We start from the raw sequence: 15,164 nt of genomic DNA, 5'->3' as shown, positions 1-15,164 counted from the left end.
TGGACTATATAGACATACTTAAGTCACATATTTGTCCTGACAAATAGCAACAAAGATTTTTCTGGAAGACGTGATTAGGTAGTTTAATGTAATTTCAGTACAGCATTAATGAGTATTACATATACTTATGACTAAAACTACATGGATGTCTATGAACACAAGTATTTGATTTATGCAGCCAGAATGATCAGATGCACTTCTCTGTGCACCTCTGGCTGCAACTGCTCAGCTCTTCAGTTCCAAAGTTGGTGAGATTAGCAGCAGGTATGATCTTGTCCATCTGCTGAAGATGAACAGCATATGCTCCGAATACTGTCAAGTACAAGTAGCTTATGTTGTGTCAGTAAATAGCCTCAGAAAGAGTGAAAAAAAGTGGGCAGGGAAGCAGGTGAGGGACAGATCCCTGATTGCTGAAACATACACTCCTTGGGATGTAATGCTGTGGGGTATGCACACATTCATTGGTTGGCCTTTGCCAGTTTTCATCTTAATATTGTGGAAAAATAACATTCTGAATGCATATAGAAAAGGTTCTTGCACCTTCTAGTACTCAGCAAGGGCAAGATGTGCTCTTAAGAAACTCAGAATAATATCCAGCCGTGGGCTGAACTTCTGATGCTCGACTGATGTTGATCTAAGCCAAAACCCTAACCTGCTGTGCTATGAGACCAGCTGAATACTGTCCACCAGACCTTGAAGGTCTTCCTTTGCCCTTCTGTCTCTGCAGTAAACTTACAGATGTGAATTGCTGTTCCTCCTGTAATATTCCTTGGATATTATTTTAATGCTGGTTTTGTGGGGGTTTTGCTCATTTTGTTTACCCTTTCCACCTTTTTCTGCCACTTCTTTCCCATAAATAATCTAAAAGTATGTTCTTCCTTGTCATAACCATACATTCGTAAGCTCCAAAGATGTCTTTACAGGCACAGTGGAGCAAAGAATGAGACACTGTACCTAATCGCAAATTCAAGCACTGCTTAAGCTTGGAAAATGTAGTGAAATTAAAAAAAAAAAAAACCAAAACCAAACACCCACCCCCCCCAACAAAAAACAAAAACAAAAAAACCACAAACCCCCCACCCCCCAAAAAAAACCCCACCAAAACAATCAACTAAAAAACAAAAACAAAATCAACCAAAAACAACTAAACAAAAGAAGCCCCCAAAAACCTAAACCAAACCCTTAAGATTTTCAGGTCACGGGTTCTTCTTTTTTCTTTAGCTCCCACTGCTATCACGTGCTTTACAAGAGGACTCGACCTTAGAAAGGGGACAGAAGATGTCCTTTGCCCAGCAAACTGTCCTCTGTGGCAATTTTATGTCTTTGGGGATGGAGTTTATGCTTCTCTTTCCAGTATCTGTGGAGCTGCCATACACAGGTAAGTCAGATGACTGCTAATCAATGTGTTAAGCAAGTTCATTTAGTCTTGCCACACTTTTAAATCTTAACTGTTTGACACCATCATAATGAAGATATTTCTGGACTTCAGGAGTCCTATTAAGTCAATAGCAACATCACTAGGAGAAAAGAGAACAAGGAATAAAAGAATGGGTGGGCAGTTTGCCAGTTACCCAAGTTGTGCTTAAGTGTAGCTGAAAACCACTTTATTAACTTTCTCTGTAAGTGCCACTCAGGCATGGGAAGCTAGAGTGCAAATAGTAACTAATCGAAGAATAAAAGCAGATTTGCTTTCAGGCTTTCATTTACATGACCTTTTTCCTGAAATTGAAATTGGTTTAAGCTCCCGTGCAAACAGACCTACCCGTGATTTGGCTGAATGATTACTTTTAATCAGTGTTATGGGGTTTTTCTATGTTGCAGTGTTTCTCTTGTGACAGTTGCTTGCTGGGTGTTAAGTCTTCTTAATGCTCTCCTAATGAGACTAGTATCTGGCTGAATTCACTTCTGTATCAAATAAAAACTTAGACTAAGAAAAATATCCTGATAACCCATGTTAAACAGATGTTATTAGAAAAGCAGTAATTACACAGGGGAAGGGAAATGGGCTGGCAGCTACGTTATTGAAGTTATCTCTGGGGTTTTGAGGGTTGTTTGGGGGGAGGTTGGAGTGTTTTCTGTTTATTTTGAGGAAGGACAAAGGTTTAGTTACTTATTTGCAAGAAAAATTCTCACAGATACAATTTTTAATAAGGAAATGTTTGGCAAAACCAGCTGGAGACAGTGAGGTACCTATATCAGATGTCTGGAAGCCAGACTAAATCCTGACTACAGGGATTTTCAGACTTTGATTTTAATACTTTGAGAAAGATTTTTTGATTATTAAAGAAGGGGTTTTAGCTTCATTTATTAACAGGCTGTGCAACATATTTGTTCACTTATACCTTTCACAATATGCTTCCTACCACAAAGTAGATTCAAAACTTTGTAAAGTGTTACGACTCTTAAGACAGGACTGACATTTCAGGAACAGAAATTTGGATTAGACATAGAGAAAAGTCTAACAATAAGGACAGAGTCTATTCAGAAACTTATTTTAAGTGTCAATTTAAATCCTCTAACTTTTAACAAGACTGTCAAAATTCTGGCTATTGTTAATAGTATTTAAACTCAAAAATAAACTAAAATAATCTATTTTTAAAAATTGGATTTAATGAGGGGTTTTGAGTAGAAACTGTGGGACTTCATGAATGCTGTAAAGGAGAGTATAAGCTAAGGTACTATAGAAGCAGTTGGAAAGGACTTGGGGGGGAATTGTGTGGGTCTGTGTGTATTTGTTTTTAAAGCTTAAGAGTTTCAAACATAATTGCATGTCTCCATGTGTGTTTTATTGCTAGAACAGGCTTCTCTTTGATCCTTCTGTAAAAAGAATGAATGCCCCCATTCAGTGTGCTCTGTGTCTTCATGAGTATTTAAAAAAAAAAGTTAGACTTCAGTTCTTCACTTTTCCTAGTTTAAGTATATATAGAAAACTTGTGAAAGAATGTCTGGATCAAATTAGAGGGTTGGGGGGGTTGTGGTTTTTTTGTTAAGGTTATCTAGGAAAACAGATTTCTTCCCACTGTCTTTTTCCTAAGACAATGTTTGTATTTACTGATGTAGCCATTTATTTTAACATTCCGTTGAAATACTGGTTGCCAAAGATGCCCTTACATAAAAAGGGGAAAAAGGCTCTTACTTTCAAGACCTTTTTCCAAAGGGATTAAAGACTTGAGCATTTTGAAAAGTTGCAGAAGTTTCTAACCAGTTAAACTAGGCAGCAGTCTTTAACCTCCCATGCCAGTGATGACTGCAAGTGTTACGGAGGTCCCAGCAAGAAAGCTGGTGGGGCTCAGTTGTGTCACAGCTGGAGAATACTTTTACAAAAGGGGGAGGTACAAGAAATGGAAGACACAGATTTCTTTTTCTGGATTTGCAGGGTCTTCCCTAGGTAATAAAGCACAGGCATTTATACATTACTTTTCTCTTCACTGAAGTCTGAATCTTACAAACTATGTGTATTACTGTTCTCTGCCCAGCAGCATAGGAGTATAGAAAAAAAATCCGTATTTTTCCATAGTAAGTGTCAATATAAATTATACTATTTGTGAAATGCGCACCCCATTTGTAAAACCTGCATCTAGTAATCCATCTCCACAGACATTGTGAGAACAATGAGGGCTCTAATAACAATGAAGGGTTTAAAGTATACTCCCACTTCTAATCTGTGTCTTCTAGGAAGGATGTAAATTAACAGTGTTCAAGCCTTATGAATATGACAGTGTGCAAAGTGTTTTGAAAAAGCAAGAATATAGGTGAAAATCTTCTATTTAGGAGAACTGCTGTTTTGAAGACTACCTTTCAGATGGGAGATGTTAGTCCTGTTGGCCTTTCATACTTTGAACAGAATTTGCTAAATGAGAACATTCTGGTTTTGCTGCAACTATTAGTAGCCATAAATGCTATCCATGGTAAAAAAGGATTGATGAATGGAGGAGAGGCAATAGCTTTTTAGTTCTCGGCTAATTTCAGTGCAGACTGCAAAGTCCAACAAAAACATACAAAGCACTTGTTCCTTCTTGCTCTCTGTTGCAACGGCTAAACTCCATATTGCTGTCAAAGTAATCCAGAGAAGATATTGTTGGTGGGTAATCACCATAATTTGCTGTTACCCTAATGTAACTAGGTACGTGCTTTGAGAATTTTGTAAGTTTCTTCCAAATAAGCAAAACAACCACATCATGTTTCAGACTAGGTATCCCCTACATCACCTTGCACAGTGCATACAACATAACTGTACCTTAGGTACAGCTGAGTGACAGGCCTGTGCCTTTACAATGACTGTGGCTGTTATGGAAAACGTGGTCAGGCAACCGTCCACTATTTCTAGCAGCGTCAGTCTTGGGAGCAGTGCTTATCTATTGGGGTTTTTTTTCAACACTGAAAATGATCATGTGAGTGTGGCTCAGCTCCCCCCTTTGCATACACTCCAGTTTGTGTGCCAGGTCCAAACTGAGGCCTAATTCCTTAATTTTATATAAACCAAATAATGCTTATTCCCATGAGTAGTTCCATTACTGTGAGGCAATTATTAACACAGGAGAATACTGTACAATGCATGTAAAGAATTTAGCAGAATTCAGCTATGGATAATTTTGTATTCTATAGATGAATATGTTCTCTGCCTGTTTTAGTTTGTTATATTTGGCTTTTTCTCTCCTTATTTTATGTGTAATTACTCTCAGGAAACAGAATATTTATTTAATATTGTTCTTTTTCTGGGCAGAAGAATAGAAGATTTATTTGTGGGGGAAGAATGGAGAACCTCCTACCAGGCTGACACTATGTAGGCATGAAGAACTGAGTTAAATCTACCAATGAGTGATTAATTGGATTAATAATTGGAAGGTCAAACGAAGGACTAGGTTCTCAGCTTGTGCAGTTCTGTGCTAGTGCCAATTCCACTTAATGGTGACTGAGCCCAATGTGGTAGTTCTTGGATGCTAAATAGGCATGTAAATTTTTTTCAGAACATCCCTAACTAACCACAGAACAGAACCATTAAACATCAGGGGCCCAGAATTCCAGTGTAATGAAAGCATATTATGGTATTACCAAGCTGGCCAGAAAGTCACCTCAAGCGTGAATGGCCCTGAGCTGTCTTAGTGTTTACTAGAAGAATATTTACAAAAAGGTTATCTGGCCAGAGGGATTTCTGAGCAGCTGTAGATCTCCTGGGAAACTTCGGTATGGTGCCTGCTTCTGCTGCTGAGCCTTCTTTCCTACCAAAAGCAATAGGGATCCAGAGGAGACAGAGCACAGCATAGGAAGGCAGAGGGTGCTGGCATGAAACTCTGAGCGGCTCTGTGTCAGTGATTGAAGGCACACAGGCAGCAGCAGGAGACTGCAGTTTGGAGGAGGATGCTTCTTAGAGTAATGGAGAAAGGTAGATGATGTGGAAGGATTTTGATGCAGCTGCTAATAGTAGGAAGGAAAGGTGGGAATCCAGGTAATTCAGCTGTCTTATTTGAAGTCCCTGAGGACAACCGTTTTCATCCAAGGACCCTATACGACATGCTGGCTGCTCTCCGTTAGCAGTGGGAACAGGAACTTTCAGGTCAAAATTATGCTCTTGGGTAGCACAGCAGCCCTTCATCTTTCTGCTCTCTCCCTTCTGCTGAAAAAGCAGATAGCCTACCTGTAGACATATATGATGAGTATAATTAACATAAAAAACATAACAATGAAAAATTTACCCAGAGGAAAAATATTTTCAACACGTGAAACACCTTGTGTTTCCTCTTTCTTTTAACAGGATGGTATTTCAGCTTTCTACTGCTGTGTCTAAGATTACTGACTGCAGTTACATCTGTAAGGGTGATCTCCCATGGCTGGAAGAGTCTCTTTGTGGTGTAGGCATCAGTTCTGATGTGCAGGTCCCTTGAAAAACACATTCAAAATTCAGCAAGGGCAAGCCAGCCCTGCATTTCTTTCTCTGAGAGAGCAGATAAACAGTTCTTGCACTTTATTTCGAGGAGGTGCATGAGGCTCTAAAGCTTCAATCCCCTCTGCTCATTTACGTGAAAGCATATTTTAAAATCTGTTTTAGATTAAATTCCTATATTTGATAAGATTTTTCCCGTATCTTCTGCTGCCCTTGGCCAGTATACTTTCTTCCATGAGCTACTGTGCAGTAAGGTACAGGATTGCTTCCTTGTGTATCTGCTTTTCTGTTTAATTTGTGTGCATTTTTGAATGAAAAAACCATTTAGTTATAAGTAACAGTTTGTTATTAACAGTGAAGCTAGGCAAGAGAATGGACTGAGAGCTTTGTATAAAGTTGCTGTCAAGCAGTGCTGGCAGCAGCATGAAACATAGTGTGTAAGGAAGTGAAAGCTGTTCCTGGAAAATCTGCGGAGTTCCAGTTTAATCAGAACAGCCATGGCATGCAAGTCAGTCACACAGGAGCAAAGAACTCAAAGCAGATTGTAATGATATAAATCACTCTGAGGAAGTGCATAGGCACCTCTTCACTCTTTAGATACCATTTTGGATCTACACAGGATGAATCTCACTTTAAATCAATCGTAAAGGATTTCAGAAGGGAATTTGTCAATCTTAACCAGAATACAATGGCAGACTGGCAATATGGTTTATTCCATTTTAAGCTATAAGTATGCACTCTTGAGTAAACTTGCTGGAAGAAACATCACAAGAAATACTGACCTGACTGTAAAAGATGGCTTAAAGTTTACCTACAGACAAAATGGCAAGAAGAGGAATAACTTCCATAAAGCTATAGATCATGTTATATTCACATCTAATATCATCCCTCCATCTGCATTAAAATAGCAGAGCTGTTACATGGAAATGGTGTATTGTCAGAAGGCAGTCTAGATATTTATGACTTGTGATGAAATATGAAATCAAATGTTTTCTGTGCACATATAAGGAGAAAATAAATCTACTTCAGTTTCATTGGAAAGCTTCCAGATTCAGTGGAGACTAGATTTTTATTATTTTTTCCCCCCCCAGAATGATTAATTAAAATGAAGAGACCAATAGACAAATGGAATAATATAGACAAAATTGGTTACACTTTGTCTAAAATAAGCTAATATTATTGCTTCTGGGAATAATTCTTATGTTGAACTGTCTTGAGTTTAATTCAGCCAGTGTTCAAAGTTGTGAGTCCACAACAAAGGAAGTGGGAAGGGATACTAAGCTCTTCTTGTGAGCTAACTTGGGCATAGGCTAGGTTTGCTGGTGTAAACCCAAAGTAGCAAGTATAAACTTAAACTAGAAACTGTTCCAATCACATAGATTCTATTTCTGGCACATTTCAGTATCTATTAAGACTGAGACACTAGTGAAGACTTGAATGCCAAAAAGAGCCAGGTACTAGAGAAGAAAATTATATTCTAAATAGATTGAAATATTCTAAATATATTAATGTGATATTTTTCTCAAAGACAGTATTGCCTTACTGAATTTTCCTGTCATTTTAAAAAAACCAACCAAACAAAAAACAGTTAGAGGCTCTGCTCTGATTTTTTTTTTTTTCTCTCACAGTTTTTTCAAAGAACTGTAGAGTGCTGTTTGTATTTGCCAACTTTAGAATCTGTTTTTAAACTCAGGGTAACTTTACTAAAGCTCCTCTGTCTATACCATACACAGTGTTCCTAGATGAGAAAATATCTGTATGTTTTGAAACTACTATCATAATCTTCCAAGTTTCAAGAATTATATATATATATAACTGTGGCTCAATTCAGAAATGCAAATCGTATCCATTATTCTACTTTCACAATGTTTTCAAGTAGATTAGACTGAGACCTCTTTTCAAGCAGAAATCCAAATAGATTAAAAAAAATAAACACAGAGGTGCACGTTGCTGTGTTTAAATAGCGTTGAAATGGTTGTCTCCCACAGTACTCTACCTGCCCAAGTACTACAAAGAATCAAGCTGCTTCTCCCTCTTAGAGAAGCTCAACATGTGATTTTGTTCTCTAAAAATAATAACTGATCTTTCAGTTGCACGTAAAGAGTTCTGAACAGTTCTGATGCCTGTCTGGCAGTGTTCAAGGCCAGGCTGGACAGAGCTTGGAGCACCATGGTCTAGCAGAAGGTGCCCCTGCCCATGGCAGGGGGGTTGGAACTAGATGATTTTAAGGTCCCTTCCAACCCAAACCATTCTATGATTCTATTATTGTCACTTAAGGCTTGGCATGTTTGTGAAGTATCACTCTTCCGCATCAGTCTGAACACTGCCAGAACTTTAGAATTTCCCCACTTTATTTTTTTTTTTTTTCCCCCCTAAGCCAGTGTGATGCTCCATAAGACAGTTTATTTTAAACATCTTTTCAGCAACTTGTGGCTTGTTTTAGCCTGAATACAACTGCCTGCCTACGTGGCATCTTTCTGAGGAGGCTGGTGTCCAGTACACTAACGATGGTGTAATTGTATTGAATTTTCTTGTGATTTATAACAACTCTTTTTGTATCTCAGGGGCGTGATCACCAGTGCAGGAGGAGCTGTAAGGGTACAGACTCTTCCAGGACAGGAAAACTACCCTGCTGTAAATGCCAATGGGATCCAGTCTCAGGTGCTCACTAGATGGGCTTCATCTTTCTCAGTGACTGGTAGGTGGATCACACTAGTTTGCAAACTATATTTGAAATATTAACGGAAATGTAGGAAACTTCTTCAATGGTCCTGTAAGCAATCACATTTGTTAATGCTATCTGAAGTGTAGTAACAAAAGTTTTCACTTTAATTATTTAATTGGCATTTTCCCACAATTTCCAGCTAGAGTAGCTAGTCTGTAGGAGAAGCCAACACATAAAACCGGGTTACAGTTATCTAGAATATAACGACATGACAGTAGGCAGTTGACAGTGCAGTTGACAGTGCACTTCCATGACAGATTAAGCTGACTAAATCAGTGCTTCCATCCTGCTGTCGTGATTCAAGCCCAGCCGGCAACTTGGAACCATGCAGCTGCTCGCTCACTCCCCCCCGGGACACCTGCTGTTGCAGTCCTGTCCTGCTACCACTTCCAGCTATAGTTTTATCCCTTCTCTCCCCCTGCCTGCCTTTGTGGAGGCAGTAGCACTTGTTAGGCGCTTCAAAGAGCTTATGCAGTGTTCCCTGTAAATAGAACACTGACCCTCCAAAACAAGGGATAGTGCCAAATTAGATGTGATGTGGTCATGAAGCTACAGTGTGACACTTTTTCAGAAGATTTTTCTGTGAGATACTGTGCCCACTCGCAAACCAGTTATAAATTGTATAAAGAAGCCTACTGGTTATACATGTTGTCATGCTTTCAATAGAAGTTTTCTGGTATATTTTTTCTAAGTTTGGGAAATGTGTATCTCTAGTGTGTTCTTATTTACACAGGTAAAATTCAGCCTGCTATCTTAAGATACTAGTAATCCTTGTGTAGTGTCCACTGCATATTAATAGTTAAGAACTTGGAATTATAGGTGCTATTGGTGAGAGTCTAAGTGAAATCCACTTCTCCAGATCAAGTCCTGAGTTTATCTGCTAGAAAAAATGATTACTACAGCTCAAACCTTCTCATCAGCTAGATATGATGTAATTATTCATAAGCTACTGTTGTTTCAAATGCAAAAGCTTGGAGAAGTTCATTACCTGTAAAACAAGGAGTACAATACTGGATTACACCAAAGATCTGTGTCCTACTCCTAGATTAGCTAATAGCAGATGAAGAAGAAAGATTACTGGAAATACAGTATTCTTCAAGCACCTGTAATTCTGTTTAAGTACACTAAAATACAGTAAATTTATTCTTCCAATATTTAAACAGGCATCAAGAACACAGCGCTTGAATCGGTTGGACGATCGGTATCAACAGCACGTCCTTCTACAGGTATGAGGGCTCTTCAACAAGGGAAGCCTCTTGTAATAGGATGTGCTACACTGCATGAATCCCTGGCTAAAATGACATCTTTCATATGATTAATTTAATTTTAAAGAAGAAAACATACAATATTTGTTCTTGTGGTATATCTTTCACCAGCAAAAAGAGGAAGCATTTGTAATTGAGGAGATTGATTCTGATTTCAATTAAAAAGCAAATTTGAATTAATTTAGAAAAGTAATATAGATAGCATAAAGGAAGGAAAGAGTTCATGAGCCCATGGGATATTTGTTCCTATTAAGTGACAGAGAAGACGGAGATAACACATTCTTTCTTACAGAACTGCTTAACAGCTGAATGCTGTTAGAACTTGTGTAGCAGAAATTCAGGTATGTGAATTTCTCCACAGAAAATGCTGCATTAAAAGGCTAGATCAGTTTTTATGAAAGTTAGTAGTGTATAAATACTGAGCTTGGGATGTTGTTTGTGAATAGATTATCTGCTTTATAGTTGAAGTTGTGGTTTGCTTCCAAAGCATTAGAACTGCACACTGTACACCACGATTGCTGAGAAATGGTAGCACTTGGGATGGTGAGCTACAGCAATCTACCCAGCTTTCTACATTTCAGTAATCAGCTAAGCAGGTTAAATTTTTTCATTTGAAAAAGAATATGCTCTAAGGAGTAAGGCAGTAGTAGTGCAAGTTTAAACTGATTGTCAATCCTACTGCAGATAGATTGCAATGCAATTCTTGGAGTCTAAGCAGTTCTGGTTCACTTTTGGTCATTCATCTTCTTGTTCTTACATGATCCATGCTGTTTCCTTCACTGAAGGTAAAAGACCTAAGAAGCCACTTGATAAAAAGGCTGGAAACAAAGGTAAGAACTTATTGATTTAATTTTTGCAAAGCAGAATCATAACATTTATTTGTTGTTAAGTCTAATTATTTTGGATGTTCACAGACTGTAAAGCTGATATTGCATTTCTCATTGATGGAAGTTACAACATTGGCCAACGTAGATTTAATTTGCAGAAAAACTTTGTTGGAAAAGTAGCTGTGATGTTAGGAGTTGGAACAGAAGGGCCTCACGTTGGAGTTGTACAGGCCAGGTGAGAACAGATCTACACAAAAGAAAACTGAGTGATTAATAAGACAGTTAATATATCTAACCCTATATTGCAGAACAGTATTCAATCAATAATAGCTGATGAATAGCAGAAGAAAGCAAACTTTCTTGAGCTGTAGCACAAGGTTTCTCTATTGCATGATTCATCATTAAAGTCCATTCCTTTCCCCTGCCTTTAGACAGCTGTAGAGTAGATGGCTGATCCTGATTTAAAGACCTAGACTTGCTTTTATAGTCACTAGAAAGATGTTAAGCATTTAGCTTACCATCTGGCGTGTTCAATTTTTTTTCTGTATATATTTTCAACCTAATGTTTTCAGCTGTTTGATGAATCTAACAATCGTCCTGTTCTTAATTCACCCACCCAGGTAAATAATTCCTCTTGCTAAGGGTTGTGAGAATTAAGTGAGGAGCATACTTCTATTTTAGTAATTAAAAATATAGAGAAGATCATACATTACTAAGAGCAGAATGGCTCAAAGTGTACTTTAGCTTGCTAATGCCGTAGCAGTATGAAAAGTAAACTACTTAATTACTGTTTTATTTTTCCTCAGTGAACATCCAAAAATTGAATTCTATCTGAAAAACTTCACTGCTGCAAAAGAAGTTTTGTTTGCCATAAAGGAATTGGGGTTTAGAGGAGGCAATTCTAATACAGGTGATTACATACTTCCATGCAAATAGAAATTACTTCTTTACATATTTTTATATATTTATGTATGTGTGTGTATATACTGAAGTTCTTATAATTCACTTTAGGTAAGGAAGTGTTTTAAATGCCATACTCAGATTCAGTGGTTTTCCACTAGAACATTGCCACATCTTACACTTCATTTCCAGAAGTTAGGGTTACTTATTACACATTTTATTAGAGTAGATATGCAAATATCACTTCATGGTATTTAAATCAACTTTTCACTAATAATAGGGTGGTATCTTGAGACAGTTTCATTTCTAAAAGACTTAGCATTTCTTTCTTGTTGAGTGGGTAATTAAAAAGTGAGAATAAATTTGGAGTAAGTGGTTGTGAAGAAATGTTTGCCAAATGAGGACAACTGAGCATTCCAAATACGTTGCATTTCACAAGCTAAATTTAGGTAGCTCCTCAACTTTCTCCCTTCCAATCTATTTGACAGGCACTAGTAGATCTACTTCCTAGTACCAGTCTAGACTTGTGGGCGAAAAAATGTCAGTGATTTCTTCCTTAGCTTTATCTGGTCATTTTTTGTGGGTGGTTTGGTTTTGGTGTTGTCTTACTGGGCTGCATCAAAAGGAATGTGACCAGCAGGTTGAAGGAGGTGATCCTGCCTCTCTACTCTGCTCTTGTGAGACCCCACTATTGTATTGTGTACAGTTCTGGTGTCCTCAACATCAGGATATGGAGCTGCTGGAGCAAGTCCAGAGGAGGGCCACCAGGATGATAAGAGGGCTGGAGCACCTCCCATATGAAGACAGGCTGAGAAAGTTGGGGCTTCTCAGCCTAGAGAAGAGAAGACTGCATGGAGACCTCATAGCAGCCTTCCAGTATCTGAAGGGGGCCTATAAGGATGCCAGAGAGGGACCTTTCATCAGGGATTGTAGCGATAGGACAAGGGGTAATGGCTTTAAACTTAAACAGAGGAAGTTTAGGTTAGATACAAGGAAGAAGTTCTGTACAGTGAGGGTGGTGAGGCACTGGAATGGGTTGCCCAAGGAAGTGGTAAATGCTCCATCCCTGGCGGTGTTCAAGGCCAGGTTGGACAGAGCCTTGGGCGACATGGTTTAGTGTGAGGCATCCCTGCCCATGGCAGGGGGTTTGGAACTAGATGATCTTAAGGTCCTCTCCAACCCAAACCATTCTATGATTTTGAGTTGTTTTGTTTTTTAACTTACAGGTTGCTCAAGTGTCATTATCAAATCTCCTGCGACACTATTTCACTTCTACACTGGGTTAGGCCTGCAATCGTAACAGAAATCCCTCACAGTTTCATGAGGAAACTAGTACCAAAATGTACCATTATGGTATGCATTATTTCTTCATATTGTTTTCCTGTTCAAAACTAGGGAAAGCTTTGAAGCACACAGCTCAGAAATTCTTCTCTTTGGAAAATGGAGCACGCAAAGGAATTCCCAAGATCATTGTAGTGTTCCTAGATGGCTGGCCATCGGATGATCTAGAAGAAGCTGGGATAGTGGCCAGAGAATTTGGAGTCAATGTGTTCATTGTATCGGTAGCAAAGCCCACAACAGAGGAGCTGGGAATGGTACAAGACATTGGTTTTGTTGACAAAGTAAGAGAGAATATCATTATTTGTTTTTCTGTCATGGGTATAATTCTGGAGAATTTACTTCACACTAAAATTCTAATGAACTAATTAACATATGTAAGAACTTCTTTATATAAAAATTATATATATATATATACAAAATTATCTCAAAACAACCAATGTAATTATGCCTGCTAATAAGTGATTTAAAAGAATGGTACTAGGGAAGTGAAAGAATCACCAGAGTTTTTTTCCTGCTAAAGGGGCTGCACAAAGTTACCACTGTTCCCCCAGTTCAGTCTTGGCCAAGTTGTATCTCCTGGACTTTGTAATTACATGAAGATTCTCAGTGTAGGAGAATTTCCTATCTCTGGTATTGTTAAATGTGCCAAAGCAATGATATGCAGATATATCTCCTGTCCCGAAATAGCAGACAAGGAGGCATATCTTTCTATGGATAATTGTTTACTTACTTTCATTACAGTGAGGACAGGAAATAAGGAAAAACAAACAAACAAGATCATGCACAAGATATTAATCTTGGATGAAGACTTCTGGATCTTGTTCTGTATGATTTAGGGCAGAAATTCAAACACAGATCACGTACTCCCACGTGAGCTTTCATCTCTAGGTCTTTACTTACTACGCTCCAGTGAGAGAACCTCTCATTTTCCACAGGGAGCTTTTAGATGTCTAGTTTCAGTGGGAATTTCATAGCTCAGGGCGTGAACAGAATGAAGCACTGCACCTCTGCTGCATCTAGGCATAAGACAGCTTGCTGCTGCTCCCAGGCCCAACCCTTACATACTTATAGGCACAGAATGACACAGCCTTACATGGATGAGGCCTACCCTCCCCCCTTCTGCATTTTGGTCTTAGCTAGATTAGTTGTGACCCTGGAGAGCTGATTTAAAATTTAACCCCTTTCTCAATTACCTTGTACTTTACATGCATCTTAAGGAAGCCAGGGGAAAAAGAAATTTCACTTTGAATGACCCAGAGCAGTATTTCTAACCAACTGTATGTCTGTGTTTATGACACATTACAGGTTTCAGACTTCAACTGTAGATGTTTGTCCTCAATTTCTTTAAAAACAAGCAAGCAAAACCCTATCCCAAATTCCCACCATCAGGTTCCATTTCTAACCTGCCTTTGAAAGAAAATCACATAGGTGTCTGTTATCCAATCAGCTGCTTTGTCAGTATTCACCTGCTGACTTCTTGTTTTCAAACAGGCTGTCTGTCGAAACAATGGCTTCTTCTCTTACCAAATGCCCACCTGGTTTGGTACTACCAAATACGTAAAACCTCTTGTCCAAAAACTGTGTTCACATGAGCAGATGTTCTGTAGCAAGACATGCTACAACTCCGTGAACATCGCTTTCTTGATTGATGGTTCCAGCAGTGTTGGAGACAACAACTTCCGCCTTATCCTTGAATTCATCAGCAATGTTGCAAAGGCTTTTGAGATCTCTGACATTGGTTCCAAGATCGCAGCTGTGCAGTTCACATACGATCAGCGTACCGAGTTCAGCTTCACAGACTACAACACAAAAGAAGAGGTCCTCTCAGCTATCCGCAACATTCGCTACATGAGTGGTGGCACTGCTACTGGTGATGCCATTACTTTCACAACCAGAAACGTGTTTGGGCCAGTGAAAGATGGTGCTAACAAAAACTTCCTCTTTGTTTTGACTGATGGTCAGTCTTATGATGATGTCAGAGGACCTGCTGCTGCTGCACAAAAAGCAGGTAAATAATGTATGTTTAAAAGCAGTGGAAGTTGATTCATCCTATTTCTGCTGTGCTGTAAAGACTTTAAAGTTTGCAAATATAGCCTTAGTGAGTGAATTAAGTATCGTACCTGTTTCAAATTCAGCAAATGTAAGCCCTAAGGAACTGTTTTCCATTAGGATGAAAAAAACCCCGCACTTCCATGGAGCCAAGTATAAGTAGGCAGGTATGGAAA

General features: G+C 38.7%; 1 protein-coding gene across 1 annotated transcript in view; it reads left to right on the top strand.

The window, feature by feature from the left end:
- Positions 1-1,221: 1,221 nt before the first annotated feature.
- COCH (cochlin) overlaps positions 1,222-15,164 on the top strand; it is a gene marked incomplete at its 5' end in the record, with an annotated part of 14,846 nt that continues 903 nt past the window's right edge. Inside the window, 8 exons of the mRNA XM_010013561.1 lie at positions 1,222-1,378; positions 8,446-8,579; positions 9,770-9,832; positions 10,657-10,701; positions 10,786-10,933; positions 11,505-11,608; positions 12,994-13,220; positions 14,431-14,947. Coding sequence (XP_010011863.1) covers positions 1,222-1,378; positions 8,446-8,579; positions 9,770-9,832; positions 10,657-10,701; positions 10,786-10,933; positions 11,505-11,608; positions 12,994-13,220; positions 14,431-14,947 — 1,395 coding nt within the window. The remainder of the gene's footprint in view (positions 1,379-8,445; positions 8,580-9,769; positions 9,833-10,656; positions 10,702-10,785; positions 10,934-11,504; positions 11,609-12,993; positions 13,221-14,430; positions 14,948-15,164) is intronic.

Source organism: Nestor notabilis, unplaced genomic scaffold (assembly GCF_000696875.1).
Source record: "Nestor notabilis isolate BGI_N333 unplaced genomic scaffold, ASM69687v1 scaffold29480, whole genome shotgun sequence".
NCBI classification, from domain to species: domain Eukaryota; kingdom Metazoa; phylum Chordata; class Aves; order Psittaciformes; family Psittacidae; genus Nestor; species Nestor notabilis.
The sequence above is the reverse complement of the archived record's forward strand: the minus strand, read 5'-3'. Positions and strand labels throughout refer to the sequence as shown.